Source organism: Rutilus rutilus (genome assembly GCF_951802725.1).
Source record: "Rutilus rutilus genome assembly, chromosome: 10".
NCBI classification, from domain to species: domain Eukaryota; kingdom Metazoa; phylum Chordata; class Actinopteri; order Cypriniformes; family Leuciscidae; genus Rutilus; species Rutilus rutilus.
In genome coordinates, this window is record NC_140215.1 from 6,428,471 (window position 1) to 6,448,812 (window position 20,342).

Consider the following 20,342-nt stretch of genomic DNA (forward strand, 5'->3'; position numbering starts at 1 on the left):
GAGTCTTTTATGCTCACCAAGGCTGCATTTATTTGATCAAAAATACAGAAAAAATATTGTAAAATATTATTACAATTTAACATATATCTTAATATATTTTAAAATATTATTTAATCCTGTGATGACTAAACAGAATTTTTAAAAGCCATTACTCCAGTCTTCAGTGTCACCTTTAGAAATCATTATAATATATGCCTATATTATTTTTTATAGTATATGCCTATATGATATCAGCTCAAGAAAATAATCTTATTATTATCAATGTTTAAAACAGTTGTGCACCTTAATATTTTGTGGAAACTGTGACACTGTGTCTTCTGTAACATTATGTCTTGTATAAAAGTCACTTTTGATCAATGTAATGCATCCTTGCTGAATAAAAGCATTCATTTCTTTCAAAAAACAAAATCACCCCGAACTTTTGAATGGTAGCATGTCAAACACAACACCACTGGGACAAAGACGATCCAACCAAATATAACTTACGAAACCTGTGCACCTAAACATTCCTTTAAAAGTGGACACATTCTTATTGGTGTTTTACCTTCACATTGTCTGATTTCATCTCTGCTTCTCCATAAAGTCCTTTCATAAAGCCTGTGGTGCGTATTACCTAAAATAAATGGGTAAACAAAAGATTAAAACCAGGTTCATAATTCAAAAATCTAAAGACATACACTGTTTCAAAACCTAGTAAGCTGCTGTTATTGTCTACTGTCTGAATTAGAACCTCACAAGCGCAACTCGAAGCGCTACACAGGCAGCTCACTAGGTTTTGGAAGAAAGTTAACATTACTTTTTGTAAATTGTTCACATTAATGAAAACATATAATGACGGAGAAACCATTTACAAAATACTACATTATACTATGACAAGCAATGGCATGACTAGTATGAAGAGAGCATGCATACCAAATGGGCTACTTTTACACTGTTGCCACAGGTAGTTTTATAGTTCGCAGGTTGACGCGTCGCGAACACCACCACCACCCCCGGCCCTGGAGCTATTTTTGGCCGTGATTGGGCTAGATTTGATTAGCAATTGGGCGGGTTTTGTTGTGCAGACCTGGCAACCCTGACGCATACAGTAGCGGATGATGTGACCTTTAGGGTGATTCTATCGGTCTAGCTAATTTTAGCTGAGCTTACAACCCACAGGCCTATCTCTGGATACAAATACACCCACTTTATCCTTAACTGTCCTCTGCCTTTACCTAACACCGTCTAGATACAGGTGTAAATAGGGTCTAAAACGTTTTGAGCTTGTCCACTTCGAGAGGTAGTCAAAAACGCTTTCGACCAAATTGCTTTATTAGTGTAGATCAAATGTGTTTGAACAGCCGCAACACACTGCCTACTCGACGCCTACTGACCTAATGCATAAACATTATGGAAAGCACAATAGCCAAACGGGATTTAAACTTTGTTGGCTGGAGACCCAAGTTTGATTTGAAGACGGAAAACGTACCAAGTACAATGTTCTCTCACCATTCCTGGTTTCTAACAGTCCCTCACTGTGTTTGGCGTTGTCTTGCGGCTGTCAGAGCAGAAACTAATGTTTTCTCTGGTCGTGTTCATATGTAAATTGCGTGAGCTTATTTTGTCCATTAGATCGAAAGATCTGAAAAGCCTATACATAGACCCTCCCCTCGAAGAAATCAGGACAGAAGTGGTTGAAAGTGGACAAAAGAGACGGTTTAAAACACCAGGTGTAAACGGGTACGTGTCTCCCTCGCCTACTTGTGATCCGATCAACCAAAACGCATCTTAATACCACGTGAAAACAGGGCCCTAGAATTCCCCTCATGAAGTTACTTGATAGAATTAACAGAGTGTGTAGATCTGAAGATCAAATATAAGATAGATTGATATGTCTACCATATTTTGGTAATATGTTATTTTATAGTGTACAACTTTACTGTCGTTCTAAAAATTGAAAAACAGCTGTAATAAAAATAAGTAGGTGTGTCAGTAGAGATTGACCAACATTTTATTTGACCAATTTAGTGTGTCTCTACAGAATAGCACCCAGTGATACTGAAGAGGGATTGCACTGACTTCACTTTCCCGCCGGAACACGCCGCCTCAGCCGGACTGAGTGGCAAAAGAGCTGCTGCATGATTTAATAAAATAAAATAAAATGGATTTAATAGGGAAAACTGCGAAAACGCGAGTAAAACGAATGATTATCAGTTTAAACTAAAGTTTGGACTCTATATATTGTTCCTTATAACTTGTATGGATATTGACATCCAGCCAGGAATCGTGTTTCCTGACATGTATGCCTGATTTCGACACCGGGGAAATACATAAAGCAAATTTTTGTTGTGAACACTTTATAAATACAATAAAGGTAGGTCTAAATCCATGATCACAAATATCAATGGTATATACTGCATATCGTCCAGCCAAAAAACTTGTAGGCTATAGCTTTAATTTTGTGATTATTTTAATTCCTTTCTGTAAAGCACTTTGAATTGCCATAGTGTATGAAATGTGCTATATAAATAAACTTGCCCTGCCTTGTCAGTGTTTATTATATCCAATTATGCAGAATAATACGATGGTAAATATTTAATTGATGAGTTGTCGATTCAATAACGATACAATAAATAAGGTATGATTTTACCCAATTCAGCATATTGACACAAAATGACAACTGCAAATCCACGTTTCGCTGCCTGTTGTCCAATCGTTTCTATGAATTGCAGTGATCCATTTGCTTCTCTGTTATGTAACTTTCGGCAGTCTGTAAAAATGTACCTCCGATTTCTTGTCAAATCTATTTATCCAGTCAATCTCAAAGCTCTTTCCCGTTTAAGATGTGTTTTTCGCATCATTCACGCAGAAAACCAAAGCTGCCGCTCAGTCTTTTTGCCACTCAGTGGGCGTAACCGCAGTCACCCCCGCCGACGGTGACGTCACATGCATACCTCGGTACATCAGTACAACAATTATACTCACAGGTAAAGTGGCTTACTTATATTTTCTGTATTTAATTTGATCAACTAAATGTGACATCTATATATTATAAAAAAATATTAATTTAATACTAGTAACTGTACATGTATTAAATAAAACCAAACCAAACCAAACAAAAATAAATAAAATGACATGACAATTAAATAATTTCTAAATACAATTTAAGTATTTTTTAAAATACACATATTTCTGATTTGCTATTTAAATTCAGTGTGCATGGCATGTAACAGGGCACTCATACTTACTTCAAATGAACAACCGTTGGATGATGGTGTTTGTTGGCAATTGCTGCCATTTATTGGGGGCATATCATTAACTAAATGTGGTATCTTTATTATACTCCTAATTACAAAATCATCACCACAATTTGGTTCCAGATATTCTGCCATAAGATTTAGAAGTACATCTCTGTGGTATGATATCTCATGAATATGTCAAGATCATCTGCATCCATGATGTTGTGTGGACCCTTGAGTTTTGTTTGCATAACCATGTGGACAGAGCAATGCCTAGTAACAAGATAATCAGCTCAACCAGAGCTTGAGTATGTAATAACAGTAAACCAAAACTGATTTTAAAAGAAAGATGATATTGCTGACATTGTTTTAAACAGTTATTGGTATTAATAATCTATTAGCTTGCTCACCACATACACTTAACGCTGAAACTAATGCAAAGCACTGGGCGTTCAAATATTAAAGCTAATATGAGATGTTTACACCATCAGACTGATCTAACGTTACTATGATTTAAGTTATATTTTCACATATTTCACGTATTTTGAAGACTATGCGCAGGCTACATTAGCAGGCTAGCACGTTGAGATCTATAAGCAGGATTTGGACCGTGTAAATGTGAATATGTAGATAGTGAGGGAACTAAAACAGCACTTATGTCATAATAATAATCATGTTTTTAGCAACTCACCTCACTGAAGATATCGTGCAGGTATCGAAACGGCGGTTTGCTGAGCAGTTTTTCTGTCAGAGGAGGCTTTTTGATCACTTTTCCCAGAGCCTCCTGGGTCTTTTTGGCTACTGATTCGTTCATGGCAACAAACTAAACCAGTATTTTTTGTGTGAAAGATGTTTCTTTAGTAATTAATCGCCGTTACTGTTCTGCTAGCAGCAGATTTCCGCTCGCTAAACTCTGCTGTTGCCGTGGCGATAGCTTTCTATCCCACAATCCTCCACTGTGCTGATTCTGCGCATGCGCGGAACCTAGTCGGTCGTCAAAGGCTACAGGTGTCCATGACAACAACAAACAACAGTAGCTGTCTACTGTTGTAACTGTAACAAGTAACTGTAGCTGTCAAAATGTATTGTTATTTTTTATATTATATTATATTATATTATATTATATTATATTATATTATATTATATTATATTATATTATATTATATTATATTATATTATATTATATTATATTATATTATATTATATTATATTATATTATATTATTGTCAGGTCTCTCTTCTTGCTCCAGACCAAAACTGAAACAAATATCAGTGTTAAGTGCATGGTTAAGTGTCACAAATCAGATGGAAAATAAATAAATACCTGATAATTAATTAACTAAATTAAAATAAACACAGATACAGATTGCAGAATACAAATTATGTTGTTATTTTTAACTAGTGTATTATTTATAAATACATTAGATTAAAAAAAATACTTATAACCCGTAAAAATATTTTTTTTTAGTAAATCTATAGTAAAAAAAAGAAGAAGAAAATTTACCAAAACAAAAATAAATACAATAATAATAATTAAATAACTTAAATAAATACAATTAAATTATTTATGAATAATAATGATAATAATTTAAAAACAAAAACATAATTTAAAAAATAAACACTTTTCTGACTTGCTATGTGTGCTGGTATTTAACCCTTTCATGCATGAATTATGATAATAAACACAGTCAAGATTTTTTTCCCCCATTTTTCCCCTCCCAATATTAAATCAATACGGAAAATTAACATTGATATGACTCCTTAGTTGTTACTTGATGCTACAACATTTATTTATTTTTTTACCTGCAAGACTCTCGTGGGATAGAAGGGATGGATTGATATTCCGGAGCAACTTGGCATTTCTGATTGGCCTTGGTTTGGAGAAAAATAAATAAAAAAATCCCACATATAACGGCTTGCCACTTGGTGGCAATGTATAGGACGATGCACTAGAGTCCACATAGAGGTTGATGTGCAATGCCATCAAAACCCATGCATTCACAAGAAAATGCTTTTTGAATAGCCACTGTAATGACCTCTATGCGTGAAAGGGTTCAAATGACCAACCGTTGGATGTTACTGTTTTTTGGCATTTGTTGGGGCAGTGTGAATGGGAAAATCCAGTTTAAAGGGTTAGTTCACCCCAAAATGAAAATTCTGTCAGTAATTACTCACCCTCATGTTGTTCCAACCCCGTAAGACCTTCGTTCATCTTCGGAACACAAATTAAGATATTTTTGATGAAATCTGAGAGCTGGCTCACTCCTCCACAGACTTATGGACACTATAACTTGCTGGCCCAGAAAATGTATTAAAGACATTGTTAATATAGTCCAAGTGACTCCAGTGGCTCAATCTTAAGTTTATAAAGCGACGAGAATACTTTTTGTGCGCAAAAACAAACAAAAATAACGACTTTATTCCACTTTTCATTTCCTTCTCTCTGGGCCTCGAGTCTTTTCACGTAGTGTTTAAGCGTAGCCAGAGCCATAGAGAGAAAGAGTTGCGACACTCTTTGATGTCGCCGCTATGGCTGTCACGTGGTTCATGTAAGCCCCAATAGTTCTAAAACATACGCTGGCTGTCATGCTCTTCTATGGGACAGACAGCAGCGATTGCATTATTGAACGGTAAATATAAAATAAAAAACACACCCAAGTACTTTTTCAGCTGTTATTGCATTTTGTTAATGTCAGTTTTGCATTTGGAGATAAGTTGTAGGCTATATTTTTGGAGGGAAAATGTTCGCATGGGTAGTAGCACTGGCTTTAGCGGCTCTAACTTAACTTTTCCATATCATTCATCTGATGATGGACGTCTCATGATATTTATTTTAGCACAACTGGGCTGTATTAGGCTATTGATTCCCGTGATTTTGCTTATAAATTTTGATTCAGCCATTAGCCTACCTTCGTGATCACGCAAAGAGGTCTGCCGTGGCGGTCCGTTCAGAGTTCGCTTAAATATTTTTTATTAAACAATGACAGACAACAAAAATGTGTGCTTGTGTGGGTGTGTGTGAACAAGAAAAACAAAAACCAGGGGCAGGTGATCCATGAAACAGACAGGACTGGTGATCCCATAACAATCCTAGAGGTCCAGCATTGTTCTCACAAGCCGCTTCACTCAAGACAATAAAACATAATGAAAAGTTAGTATATCCCAAAAAATTTAATTAAATAAAAGTTGCTACAAAGGTGGTAGTGATTCATTACCGAACTCTTACTGTCACAGCTGACGAAGTCGCACTAGCAAGCAGGCAGTGCTTGAAAATTGGTTGAAACAACCAACATAAAATATAAATAATTACGCTGTGCATATACAAATGAAGACCAGTATAAGCATCGCAAAGGGCCTCTGATACAACATAGACAGTTGACAAATCAAAAGAGGTCGATATTTCAGCAACTTAACTCTAGAACAACTCGACGCGCAGCAATGTAAGTGAATGGTGTCCAACGCCAAAATGACGGTGTTTAGAACTATTCCGCTCTTCAAATCCCGGAAGTAGGCGGTTAAAAGCGCCGCCATTATTTACAACGGAGGTCTATGGGAGTGTCGCAACTCTTTCTCTCTATGGCTCTGAGCGTAGCGCGTCTGTGTTGCACGTCACCACGTAGGCTCACTATTGGGCGACGCTGGTCATGTGTGTGATACGTGATGACGTGCACAGACGCGCTACACTTAAACACTACGTGAAAAGACTCAAGGTAAAAAGTTATAGTGTCCATAAGCCTGTGGAGGAGTGAGCCAGCTCTCAGATTTCATCAAAAATATCTTAGTTTGTGTTCCGAAGATGAACGAAAGTCTTACGGGGTTGGAACAACATGAGGGTGAGTAATTACTGACAGAATTTTCATTTTTGGGTGAACTAACCCTTTAAGTTGGTGGTTGTGTTCTGGAATGTGGTGTTTTTGAAAATCAACCAGCAAATGACCAAACTGGAGCAGAAACCATCTTAAGCTGTGTTTTTCAGCTGGGTAATCTTTAGATAGAAAGATCAAAACTACTTTTAAAACCTTTAAGGCCTCAAATAATGACAATACAAATACAGGGTAATCATTAAGCATATAGGCTCCACCTAAAACTGACAGGTTTCTGAGATTGTTGCATAACTGTGCATATTCAAACCCCACACCTGGAATAGTAGAACATGTACGAATGAGGGAAAGAATATTTTCTCTAATGAACTGACAAGAAAGCACAGAGATCTTTGGATGGAAAAGAACTGTTTACATACTATACATTATAAAGATGTAGCCTTTATTGAGTTTCTGTGATTGGCTAAATAAACATGGGAGGAATCCTGTATTTCCTGTTTGCGATACATGTTTGGGAGGTTGCATAGAGTGAGACTATAAAATCCCTGACATACAGCATGCTTGGAGAAAGGGACAGTAGCTCTGGTTCACCTGTTTCACTCCCGGTAGGTTCTCTTTTACTTGCAAATACTATTTTCTTAATTTCTTGAAATTATTTATCGTGTGCTATGAGATTAATCTGAATCTAAATGTATTATCCACATATATAAAGGCTGGGTTGTTTGTTGGAGCACTGGTGTCTACCTTAGTAGTTTCACATTATTCTCATTTGAAATGCTTGGGTTTCTTTTGTATTTCACTCCAAAATTGCCAGCATTAAAGGGATAGTTCACCCAAAAATGAAAATTCTGTCATCATTTACTCACCCTCAGGTTGTTTCAAACCTGTAAGAATTTCTTTTTTCTGCTGAACACAAAAGAAGATATTTAGAAAAATGTCTGTAACCAAACAGTTGACTTCCATAGTATTTTTTTTTTTCCTACTATGGAAGTCAACTGTTTGGTTACAGACATTTTTCTAAATATCTTCTTTCGTGTTCAGCAGAACACATTCTTACAGGTTTGAAACAACTTGAGGGTGAGTAAATGATGACAGAATTTTCATTTTTGGGTGAACTATCCCTTTAAAACAATGTTGTTTTAGAGGATACAAAACTGTGGTTGCAATTCGAATGTCAAGGGAAATCTTTATGGAAAAAAGTTTACTCTCAATTCGTAATAGCATTTTATACAGGGCAAATTTGTAGCTTAAAATAATTAGTTCTCATAAATATTGTCAAAATAAATAAAAAACTTTTTTTTCAAAAAGGTTTCTCAAGTGAAAATGCTGTATTATTTTCAAGTAAACATTTGTCACTCATTAGAACAAAGTTTCAGAAGCACGTTTGTCCAGTTCAACGGCTTATGTCAACTATTTGACAGTATGCCATGCAATGTCAGTAGGTGGTGGGCCCAACCTTAAAAACGGACTAATATTCAGAGCATTAGTCATCTTTGACTTCCTTTTCTTCTCTCTTTTCTCTCTTTCAGCGCACCAGTACATACCATAATCATGCAGCACTGGATGTTATTTGTCTTATTTTTATTCTTTGTGTTCTGTGACGTCTCTACTCAAAGGAAAAAAAAGACAGTCCAAACTCTTTCAAGAGGTATCAATGAAGTATACATATTCACAAAACAGAACCAAATAAGTCAAGTTTGTTCTTATACTACGGCAAATCGATCATAGAATGACATCCGATTCAAAGTGTTTCGTCTCTTTCAGGCTGGGGCGATGACATCACCTGGGTTCAGACGTATGAGGAGGGACTAAATAAAGCGCATACGAGGTACCTAAAGATTATGCAATCACATTAAACTCCACTCTCACCTGTATGTTATGAATAATCAGATTTTAAATGCACAATGTATCTGTTTTACCGTAGTGAGAAGCCACTGATGATCATTCATCATTTGGAGGATTGTCAGTACAGTAAAGGTTTGCATATTTGCATCTTTTTTCAAACGGTCTACATTATCTGTAATGAAATAAAAACATATCGAATATTTCCCTGTGCCGTAGATGCATGTAAGATTAGATTAGATTTAGATTAGATTAGATTCAACTTTATTGTCATTACACAAGTACAGGTACAAGGCAACGAAATGCAGTTTAGGTCTAACCAGAAGTGCAATAGCAGCAAGTGCAGGATATACAGTGGTTCATAAGTGCAGAACATGGATATGTACTGAATAAATATAGAGTTGAATACTATTATAAACAAAAATTTACAGATAGATTGTCCTATGAATATAATATACAGATAACTCTTACTGTGAACAGAATTTACAGCTAGATATGTACTGAATATAATAATATACAGATGGCTATTACTATAAACAGAATGTTTACAGATAGATATGTACTGAATATAATATACAGATGGCTGTTACTATAAACATAATTTTACAGATAGATATGTACTATGAATATATATACAGATGGCTGTTACTATAAACAGAATGTGAGCATAATATACAGATGGATATTACTATAAACAGAATTTTACAAATAGATATATGTATAAGTTAGGCTAATGAGCAGTATAACAATGGATTTAAAGTAGTGCAAATAAAGTTTGGACAGAAGCTATCCGAGTGAGTGCAGTGGAAAGTAATTGCATATTACAGTTAAGGTACGATATTGCAATGTATATATAACAGTCGGTACTGTAAATAAACAGTCGGCAGTGCAAATGAGCATATTCCAGTCAAGGTAGTAGTGCAAGATGCATATGTAAACAGTTGTTACTGTAATAACAGTCAGCAGTGCAAATTAACATTATAGTATTGCAAATAACAAAATGGAGGCAGGTGTGAGGAGGGAGAGGAGAGTCAATCAGTATATAAGGGGAGTGGGATCAATGAGGGTTAGAGTTTAATAAAGAGACAGCTCTGGGGAAAAAACTGTTCTTTAGTCTGCTGGTCCTGGTCCGGAGGCACCTGAAACGCCTGCCGGAAGGCAGGAGAGAAAACAGTCTGTGGGCTGGGTGAGAGGAGTCCTTAAGGATGCTGCGAGCTCGATGCAGACAGCGTTTCCTCTGGATGTGCTCGATGGCAGGTAGTGGAGTCCCAGTGATGCGCTGGGCGGTTTTCACCACCCGCTGCAGTGCCTTGCGCTCTGCAACAGAACAGCTCCCATACCACACTGTAGCACAGTTGGTCAGGATGCTTTCTATTGCACAGCGATAGAAGTTCACCAGGATAGTGGAGGAAAGCTGATTCTTCCTCAGTGTCCTCAGGAAGAAGAGGCGCTGGTGAGCCTTCTTGACCAGGCTGGAGGTGTTGGTTGTCCAGGTCATGTCCGCCGAGATGTGGATCCCCAGGAACTTGAAACTGGAGACACGCTCAACAGCCATTCCATTGATGTGGATGGTGTCGTGTGTGCCTCTTGACACTTTCCTGAAGTCCACGATGAGCTCCTTCGTTTTGGTGGTGTTGAGGAGCTGGTTATTTTCGGTGCACCATGTGGCCAGGTGCTTGATCTCCTCCCTATAGGCAGTCTCATCGTTGTTGCTGATGAGACCAATCACCGTAGTGTCGTCCGCAAACTTGACGATGGAATTAGATCCGTACACAGGCTTGCAGTCGGAGGTGAAGAGGGAGTAGAGGAACGGGCTTAGCACACAGCCCTGTGGTACACCAGTGTTGAGTGTGATGGATGTGGAGCAGTTGGAGCCTGGTCGAACATTCTGGGGTCTGTTGGTCAAGAAGTCCAAAATCCAGTTGCACATGGAGGTGTTGAAGCCCAGGTCTCCAAGTTTGGCTATTAACTTAGTTGGGATGACAGTGTTGAATGCTGAGCTGAAGTCAACAAACAGCATGCGTGCATAAGTGTTCTTATTGTCCAGATGTGTGAGCACAGAGTGCAGTGCCATGGAGACTGCATCCTCTGTGCTCCTATTGCTACGGTAGGCAAACTGGTGTGAGTCCAATGTGGATGGTAGAGAGTCTTTTAGGTGTGCCAGGACCAGCCGCTCAAAGCACTTCATTACGATGGGTGTGAGTGCTACAGGGCGGTAGTCATTAAGGCACTTCGGGCTGGAGTGTTTTGGCACTGGCACAATGGAAGTGCATTTAAAGCATGTTGGTACAGTTGCTTGGGCAAGAGACAGGTTGAAAATGTCTGTAAAAACCCCAGCGAGCTGCTCCGCACATGCCCTGAGTACGCGTCCAGGGATGTTGTCTGGTCCAGCAGCCTTGTGCGCGCTGATCCTGCTCAGTGCATTGCAGACATCTGTGGAGGAGAGTGTGATCGGTGGGTGGTCAGCTGAGGATTTGAGCTTGGTGGCAGTTTCTCTGTTGTCTCTTTCAAAGCGAGCATAAAAGTCATTTAGCTCGTTCAGGAAGTTGACATCAGTGGCTGCGGGGGTGGAGTGAGAGGGTTTGTAGTCACTGATGGCCTGAATGCCCTGCCACATGCGCCGAGGGTCAGCGTTGGAAAAGTGTCCCTCTATCTTAAGCTTGTAGCAGTGCTTGGCCTCTTTGATGCCCCTTTTCAGATTTGCTCTGGATGTGCTATAGGCTTGTGCATCTCCTGATCTGAAGGCAGTATTGCGTGTCTTCAATAGGAGTCGCACTTCCCTGTTCATCCATGGCTTCTGATTTGGGTATGTGGTGATCTGCTTCTGGGTTGTGACACTGTCAATGGTGGTATTAATATAATCCAGTACAGAGGAGGTGTAGCAGTCAATGTCCGTGTGAGAGCCACTGGTGGCTTGAGAAGCAAACATACTCCAGTCTGTGTGTAGAAACCTTTCCTGGAGTGAGAAATCTGCCCCCGCAGGCCACACCTTGATGGTCTTCACTGATGGCTTCACGCGATTGATCAGAGGTGCATATTTGGGGGTGAGGAACAAAGAAAGGTGATCTGACTGTCCCAAGTGGGGGAGGGGTGTCGCGACGTAAGCTTCAGCCATGTTTGTGTAAACATGGTCTAAGGTTTTGTTTCCTCTGGTGTGACAGGAAACATGCTGGTGAAATTTCGGTAGCACTGACTTTAAGTTTGAATGATTAAAATCACCCGCAACAATAAACGCAGCTTCCGGGTGAACGGTCTGTTGTTTACTGATGGCTGCGTGAAGTTCTTTCATAGCAAACTTGGCATCAGCATCCGGGGGAATATAGGCTGCAGTTATAATAGTGGAAGTGAACTCCCGCGGTAGATAAAACGGTCTACATTTAACCATGAGAAACTCAAGGTTAGCTGAACAATGTCTCCCAACAATAGCAGAGTTTGTGCACCAAGCTTTGTTAATGTAAATGCACAATCCACCACCTCTGGTCTTACCGGAGCCATGTAATGTTCTATCCGCCCGGAATGTATGGCGTCCCGCTAGCTCAATAGCGTTGTCCGGTATTCCGCTGTTTAACCATGTTTCCGTGAAAATTAGAACATTACAGTTCAAAAGTCTCTTGCTGTATGTGATGTTGAGTCGAATCTCCTCCATTTTGTTCAACAGCGACCGTACATTGGCAAGGAAAATGCTGGGTAAAGAGAGCCGGTGTGGTGTTAGCTTTAGCTTAGCTCTTAGTCCTCCGCGCTTGGACTAAGCGCGGAGGTGTAAGTGTAAGTGTGCTTAAAGGAATATCTCAGCCAAAAATTACAGTATAGTAATGTGCACTGTTCCTTTAAATCAGTGGTTTTATTTTTTTAGTTGCCATGAACCATCCAAATATCATCATGCTTGTGCGATTGGACCCCTATGCAAAACTTAAAAGGCTGCTATATACACTCTTGGAAAGGTTCAGAGGAAACTGACTCGAATTCAAAGAACCCTTTATGCCAAAAAGGTTATATATAAGGAGAAATGTCTTAAATTATTACATAATACTTTCATGTTTAATGGGTTATTTGCTTCTTTCAGTTTCATCTAGTGATAAAGTATGTTTACAAGGTGTTTAATTAACACAATTTAATAAAAATGTATTACAATAATAATTCATTAAAACTAAATCATAAAATTATCCCATAATGGGAAACCGTAAAGATTCTATATATGAAGTGCCTTAAAGAACGTCTAGGTTACTAATGTAACCCCCGCTCCCCGAGACATTACGTCGGACTGACGTCATGGGGTCTCGCCAGGGAGCCCAATCACCTCCACGTGGTAACTGAACGAGCCAATGAACATTGGCGAGTGAGATTTGTATGCCGAGTCACACCCACCCAGACATACCGTATATGTATATGTCTATGTCTATGTTTATACCCGTATAAATAGGCATTACTCACTTCATTCGTGTTAGCTGAGGAGCCGAGACAGGATCCAGGCCATTCAGCGGTGGTTCAGGGCTGTGGCAGGGGGGACGTAACGTCTCCGTTCCCTCCTTCAGGAAACGGGGGTTACATCAGTAACCTAGACGTTCCCATTCAGTCAGTCACGTTCGACGTTACGTCAGACTGACGTCATGGGGTCCCTATGGAAAGTACCATAGCCACTGAACTGTGTTACGAGTGTTGGAGATGCAGATGCTGCAAGGCAAGCCACGGTGTGCTCTTTTGGCAACTGCTCTCACAATGTCGTAACCTACCCAACACCCCAAGTAAGCCCGCGGGGTAGTCCTCCATACCAAATGGGATGGAAGGGACAGGACTTACTCTGGGGATATAGTAGCTGCCGTTCCTTTAATGTGACATTTAGAAGATTGCTTCGGATCTCAATTCCCATTGTTTTTCAGCCATGACCAGTGTTGTTAACGCTGGGTTAGCGTGGCCAGTCCAATGGAGTGGTACGCTATGGAGACCATACCCTGCCCACAGGGGAGGTAACGTGTGGTTGCTACACATATGGACTGACCCACGGGGCAGTGCTACATATGGAAGATCTCTGCGGTAGATCCTACCTAACCAGTGAGGATCTACTTCCATTGCAGAGATGGGGCAGAGCAGAACTGCCCAAGGAAAGACAAGGGTTTACCTACAGGGAAACCATATTGTGAACAATACACATATGGGATTACCGAGGGGGAATCACATCAAATGGGCATCTAGTCCAGTACAAGGGCTGACTGGCAGGGCATGCACACGAGTACTGGGACTGGCGTCAGACTCCTCCGCCACATTTGACTGCCAAAGAATGCTGGAGGAACTCGATTCAGGGTTCACTAAGCAGGGAACTCACCTGAAGAGCAATTAGGCACTCGTATTCCCCTGTTGGAGGGGAATGGCAGTGCAAGCACAGAGCCAGCCTTTAAACATTACCTGTTTGTACCCAACACACGGGAAGAAACCAGCTCCACTCAGAGATTGTAGAATCTTGCGAATGTGTTAGGTGTCGCCCAGCCCGCAGCTCTACAGATATCTGCCAGAGAGGCACCGTGTGCCAACGCCCAGGAGGAAGCAACACCCCGAGTGGAGTGAGCCCTCACCCCAAGGGGGCACGGCTCACCTTGGGACTGGTACGCCAAGGTGATGGCATCCACTATCCAGTGGGCCAACCTCTGTTTGGAGACAGCCTTTCCCTTCTACTGGCCTCCAGCAGACAAAGAGCTGCTGTGAGCTTCTAAAGCTCTGCCTGCGGTCCACATAAACACGCAACGTGTGAACAGGACATAGCAACGCAAGGGCCGGGTCTGCCTCCTCCAGGGGGCAGGGCTTGCAAGTTCACCACCTGGTCCCTAAAGGGAGAGGTGGCCACATATCCGGGCCGGGTTCTCAGGGTGACAGCTGCAAAGCAGAGCAATTAAAATGGCTGTTTTTTGGAGAAGTTCTCCTTGTTAGCAACTAAAATTGCTGTTTGCTCTTTCTGTTTCCGAAATGTACACTTTCTCTAGAAAGGTGAATGGAATGAGCGATCGATGATTAGTTACCAATTGGAGGTTATTTGGCTCCCAGACGAGACCCCATGACATCAGTCCGACGTTTAGTCGAACGTGGCTGACTGAATGGAAACCCTTTATAGTTCTATATAGAACCTTTTTTTAATATGTATTTTCACGTATAAACACCCAATTTATAATGTAAAAAATGTACATTATGAATGTGGAAAAAATGTGGAAAATATTTATTATGGTACATTATCACATTTATTTCTGCACTATAGCACTACCATTATATGTATCATTTATTCGAATATTTGTATTATTATTAAATGTAACATTTATGTATTTACAGTATATCTTATATTTATTATTTATTTATTTTACACGGTTTTTCGAAACCCCATGTTGAAAACCTCTGCTTTAAATGATAATCAGAGAGTAATAAGTCTCTTCTTCCACTCTATTCACTTTTAGCTCTGAAAAAGGCATTTTCTGAACATCCAACTATTCAAAGGCTGGCCAAATCAGATTTCATCATGCTCAATTTAGTGGTACAGTACAAATATTGTAAAATATACTCAACAGACACTGGAGTAAGATATGCATTTAAAACAGTGATTGACCTAGTGATTGTGATTTTCAGCATGAGACCACCGATAAAAACTTGGCCCCTGATGGTTTCTACGTCCCCAGGATCATGTTTGTTGGTGAGTTTTCACACATTTCATATTAAACAGTAAGATTACCTGATAATATTGTATATTCTTAACTCTGTCGTCAATGGGATTTCGAGAAGCAACAAATATTGTGTCATTAGGTCAGTGCACAGGTCTCTGGTACAAAGTAACTAATATTATTGCGAGAAGGAACATATTGTGTAATTATATTATTACATTATATTATTTTCTAATATTGAAATCTTAAAGTATTTACACATCATAGTAGTTGTTGTTGCACTGCCTTTTCATTGTCTTATGTAAAAGGATTTGATTTTGGGGTGTTTAGGTTAAGTTGTCTCTTCTCCATCTTCTCTTCTCCTCCACCTAGATCCCTCTCTGACTGTGCGAGCTGATATCACTGGAAAGTACGCCAACCGAATGTACACGTACGAGTCAGACGACATGGACTTCTGTGAGTGTGTTTCTGCTGTCTAATGAGCTCCACTGAGAGACAGGAGCTCTTCAGAGACTCTCTGAAGCTCTCTCATTTGTTTATTCACGCTCATCCACCGTGACACATTCTCTGCTACTTAATGCTATGGAATGTGCTGTTGATAGTTAATATTTGATTTACCAATCATTACTTAAGCATGCATGAATAATTTCCCCTGCCTATATCTTTCTTTGTGCGCAGTGGCAGAGAACATGATGAAAGCCAAGATCCTGCTTAAGACTGGGCACGAGGAACACGGTGACCTGTGATGGATAGATAACAGCTTACCTTTTTCAAGACTTGCACACAGCTTTCTTTGTGCAACTAGCAATATTCAACTTTGAATAAAGTCTGTTAGTGTTAAAAATGTTTCTGTGTTCATTCACCTTTAACAGCAAGAAATAATATAGGGCCTAAATAAAGAGGAGGAAAAGAGGATATGAGAAACAGACTTTGGGTTCACTTGACTTACTAGGCAACAATAGGTCGAATAAAGTGCTCAACTTGACAAAGATCACCAGGAATAAACAGTTGCTTGAATTACTGATTCCATTAACTAGTAAGGCAAAGATGTCCTCTATTGTATAAGGATTAAAAGACATGACAGAATAAGAGTCATCATGTGAGTCACAATGAGGAAAAATGCAAGCATCTAGTAGTAATGAAACAGAGTATACACTAGATGGCAGAACATACTATGTACAGAAGTAAGCCAGTGTCAAAATCATCAGTTTTATGCTATAAGTAAATAAGTATAAGCTAAAGTAAATTACTAGTACAATGTCAATGTGTTCATTTGTTCATAAATATTCATTATAATTCGTTTAAAAGGTGGACTTTAACATATGACTATTAAATTACTGCATAACATGTCGATTTTGAGAATGTCCAGTTTTGCATTTAAACATATGTGGTGGGTTAGATCGATCATCCAAAGACGTCTAAAGCACCACTTCGCTTTTTGATGTCTTATGAAATAATCACTTTTTGACAGGCAAAATTTAAATGGCAAAACTGAAACACTAAATTGCAATTGGCTTTGCCATGATTTTCCAATAAAGAAGTAAGCAAGAAAGTAGTCAGGCAAGTACAATTAACCCTAACAAATTATTGTTGTAGTTAGCTATTACAGCTTAAAGTTTGCTTTAAAATAACTTTCATTTAACATGTTTCAATAACTCAAATATTCAAGTTGTCACTTTACAACTTCACACTTCAAGTTGACAGAACTTATAATTTTAAAGTTTTTAAAAAATTGGGCACTTAACATGGGTCATGGTGTCTAAACAGGTGGTTCAAAAGTCAAAAGTAAGACTATAGGGTTACTCTATGTATGTAAATGTAATTATTTATTAGCACCTTAAGCAGTATATCATGGTGTTAGCAATGCCAAGATCATTGGTTTGGTTATCGGTGAATGCATGAATTGATAAAATGCAAGTCGTGTTGGATAAATGCACCAGCCAAATAATTATATTATTATAGGGAGTGTGTGGTGATTTTGCAAAAGAGGTGGGCCTGAAGTCTGAAAAAATGTCAACAGGATTTGAAAATGCAGCTTTATGACTATGAGCCAGGAGTTGCTGAGTGTGCTGAATGAAGGGGAGGTGACACTACACTGTGACAGACTTTAATCCTCCTCCGGCCCAGGGTCACAGAGAGTAATGGAGCGGAGCAGTATGGTCATTCCTCCACCGACAGAGTGAATTAATGCTGTACGCCTGGTTACGGCTCTGACTGACAGCCGCACGCTGGTTCACACAGAGGCGCGGGAACAGTCTTATTAACGCCACAGATGAGCACACCTTCTCACCTCACCAATAAGACTGCCAGCTCTAGAGCCGCTGTCGATACTCTCTGAACACACACACATACACACACACACACAGTAAGCCCTTGACAAAGGACAGCAAGGATGGTCACACAGACAAATCAAAGAAAAAATGCACGAATAATAAATGTGTTCAGTGCTCACTTTTTGAAGCAACTCCCTCTTGTCCAGCATAAAAAGCATACAAATATTGTAGAGCGGAGCAATATAATCAAGAAAAAATATTGTATTCATAGTACGAAAATCACAATTTTATTTCCTTTGGTGACATATTTCCCATTGAAGTAACGTTTTCAAAAGTTTGGGGTCAGTTAGATTTTTGTTTTTATTGCAAGAAATACAAGGTACTTTTGTTTGAGTAGGGACAAAGTTAATTTAATTAATCAAAAAGCAACAGTAAAGACATTTATAATGTGACATGACAATGGTTTGAACTTTTTATTCATCAAATAATTCTTTCTATTCATGTATTCATCAAAAAAAAAAAAAAGTATCTCACTTTCCACAAAAGTATTAAGCAGCACAACTGTTTTTAACATTGGTAATAATAATACATGTTTCTTGAACAGCAAATATGCATATTAGAATCATTTCTGAAGGATCTTGTGACACTGAAGACTGGAGTAATGATGCTGGAAATGTCAGCTATACCATTACAGGAATAAATGAAATTTTAAAATATATTCAAATAGAAAGCAGTTATTTTAAATTGCAATCATATTTCACGATGTTTCTCAATGCATTAAGAAAAGAAGAAAATACAGTGAGCCTTAAAACCCAAAACGTTTGATGGAAGTATATACATATGGCAATAAATTGTCAAAGTTCAGCAAGTCTGCCTGTATTACTGCACATCCTCACAAAAATATGATTCATGTTTTTGACATGGTTAGATGTTCCCCTCTTCCCAGGCACTGATAAAACGCTCAGGCTCTTGTGACCTGCATGCATCAAAACAGAAAAGCCACTCTTCCAAACACAGCTCTAAGAAGAAGCAGTCTCAAACAACACCATATCCCAACAGTTTAAGATGGATCCCATTTGTCATGTTCTCTGGTAGCTCTCATGTTCAAGCCAGAAACACTGTTGTATACTGTAGAAAGTGTATTCTTCCTGGAGGCCATCACACCACTGAGTATCTGCATTTAACTATTCATTTCATGGTGAGAGACTAGTGTTTGCTTAATATTATAACTTAATGACTTAATATTAAGTCATTCCATTGGATGAATGCAGCAATGTTCGTCAATTCTGGAGGATGTTTTTGAGAGCACTACTGTTACTCAAGGACAGATGTGAGACGGTCATACATAAAATGTGAACAACTCTGAAATGCAATTTAACATTTCAGAGGCTGAGGGTTTTGGGACATCTACAGTTGCTCAAGGTTGACTGACAATAATTCAGGCTATTAATGGTGAAAAAGAAATTCTAAGATGGTGTGAAAATATAAATAGAGGAGCAAAAAAAAAAAAAAACTATAAAATAAAATAAAATATGTATAAATAAATTAGGCTAATGATGATAATAATAGTCATTTAGGTATCACTTTATTTTACAGTCCTGTTTCATATGGACATTAGTTTTTACTGTACAATTACTGTGTAATAACTATAGGTACTAACCCTGAACACACCTAACCTTAACCCGTGTAGTTACACTGTACATAGAGAATAGCGTATAGTTTACAAACGCAGTTGTAGTGTAAATGAACGGCCAGAACGCATTAAAGTTTTCTGTTTTCAGTAGAAAACTGTGTGTAAGTTAATAACTAATGATTTTTACAATGGATATGAATCATTTAAAAACTTACTTAAGCTAGACAATGACTTTCTTAGAGCTGCTGTAAAGCCAAAACAATCTTTGTTGCATTATTTTCCTATTGTCACTGCAAAGCTGCTTTGAAACAATCTGTGTTGTAAAAAGCGTTATATAGGAGTGCACATAACTGGTGCGCAGCTGCTCATGCATGGTAAAAATAAACGATGTGCAACAGAAAACGTGGAGGGAAGTGCTTTTGAGTCCCAACATTTTTGGGGACAAGGACACGTTTACTTACTGGAGTAGGATTTTTCTCCATCTCTGGTAAGCAATCATGACGATAAGTGTGCTCATTTATTATTGGGGGTGCAACGGATCGCAGTTGATCAGTGATCTGTACGGACCAGACGCCACGGTTCGGGACGCATGTAATTCGCGGATCAACTGCTAAGTATAACCGTCATAGAGTGGAAGTTTATCGTGTCGTGCCAATTTACACATTCAAACGATTTTAAACGCAGAAAGAAGAGGCGAAAATTGGGACTCGCACACCCGAAGCGCACGCGCGCGCGCACACACACACACACAGAGACAGAGAGGGGGGCACATTTCAGACAGCCTAGAAAACCCAATTGATCCCTCTTTCGCGTTTACTTGCTCTTGAACAGACACAAACAAACAAAATTATATCAAATATAATCATAAGGTCATAAGTGACCAGTGGAGAAAGAAAGCGGATGTGTGTCAGTATATTCGGA

The 20,342-nt window shown here is 39.0% G+C and overlaps 2 protein-coding genes across 4 annotated transcripts in view; one reads left to right on the forward strand and one right to left on the reverse strand.

The window, feature by feature from the left end:
• The window catches only part of traf3ip1 (TNF receptor-associated factor 3 interacting protein 1), a 28,447-nt gene extending 24,256 nt beyond the window's left edge, over positions 1-4,191 (reverse strand). For all 3 annotated transcript variants that reach the window (XM_084420223.1, XM_084420222.1, XM_084420221.1), the window contains exons 1-2: positions 3,910-4,191; positions 545-613 (exon numbers count right to left, since the gene is read on the reverse strand). In XM_084420223.1, the coding sequence (XP_084276349.1) occupies positions 545-613; positions 3,910-4,032 (192 nt within the window). In that variant the 5' untranslated portion in view covers positions 4,033-4,191. The remainder of the gene's footprint in view (positions 1-544; positions 614-3,909) is intronic.
• Positions 4,192-7,351: 3,160 nt separating this feature from the next.
• On the forward strand, positions 7,352-16,434 carry agr1 (anterior gradient 1). Its single transcript, XM_084420793.1, has 8 exons — positions 7,352-7,643; positions 8,568-8,686; positions 8,803-8,866; positions 8,963-9,015; positions 15,315-15,391; positions 15,484-15,547; positions 15,888-15,971; positions 16,194-16,434. Exons 2-8 carry the CDS (start codon positions 8,590-8,592, stop codon positions 16,259-16,261), a joined length of 507 nt encoding a protein of 168 aa, XP_084276919.1. The 5' UTR covers positions 7,352-7,643; positions 8,568-8,589; the 3' UTR covers positions 16,262-16,434.
• The last annotated feature ends 3,908 nt before the right edge of the window (positions 16,435-20,342 follow it).

Bases quoted from the DNA above. Each gene is read 5' to 3' on its own strand.
- agr1 (XM_084420793.1), top strand. From the start codon at position 8,590: ATGCAGCACTGGATGTTATTTGTCTTATTTTTATTCTTTGTGTTCTGT. The intron at 15,548-15,887 runs GTGAGTTTTCAC...TCCTCCACCTAG, and splicing joins CCCCAGGATCATGTTTGTTG to ATCCCTCTCTGACTGTGCGA. The intron at 15,972-16,193 runs GTGAGTGTGTTT...CTTTGTGCGCAG, and splicing joins GTCAGACGACATGGACTTCT to TGGCAGAGAACATGATGAAA.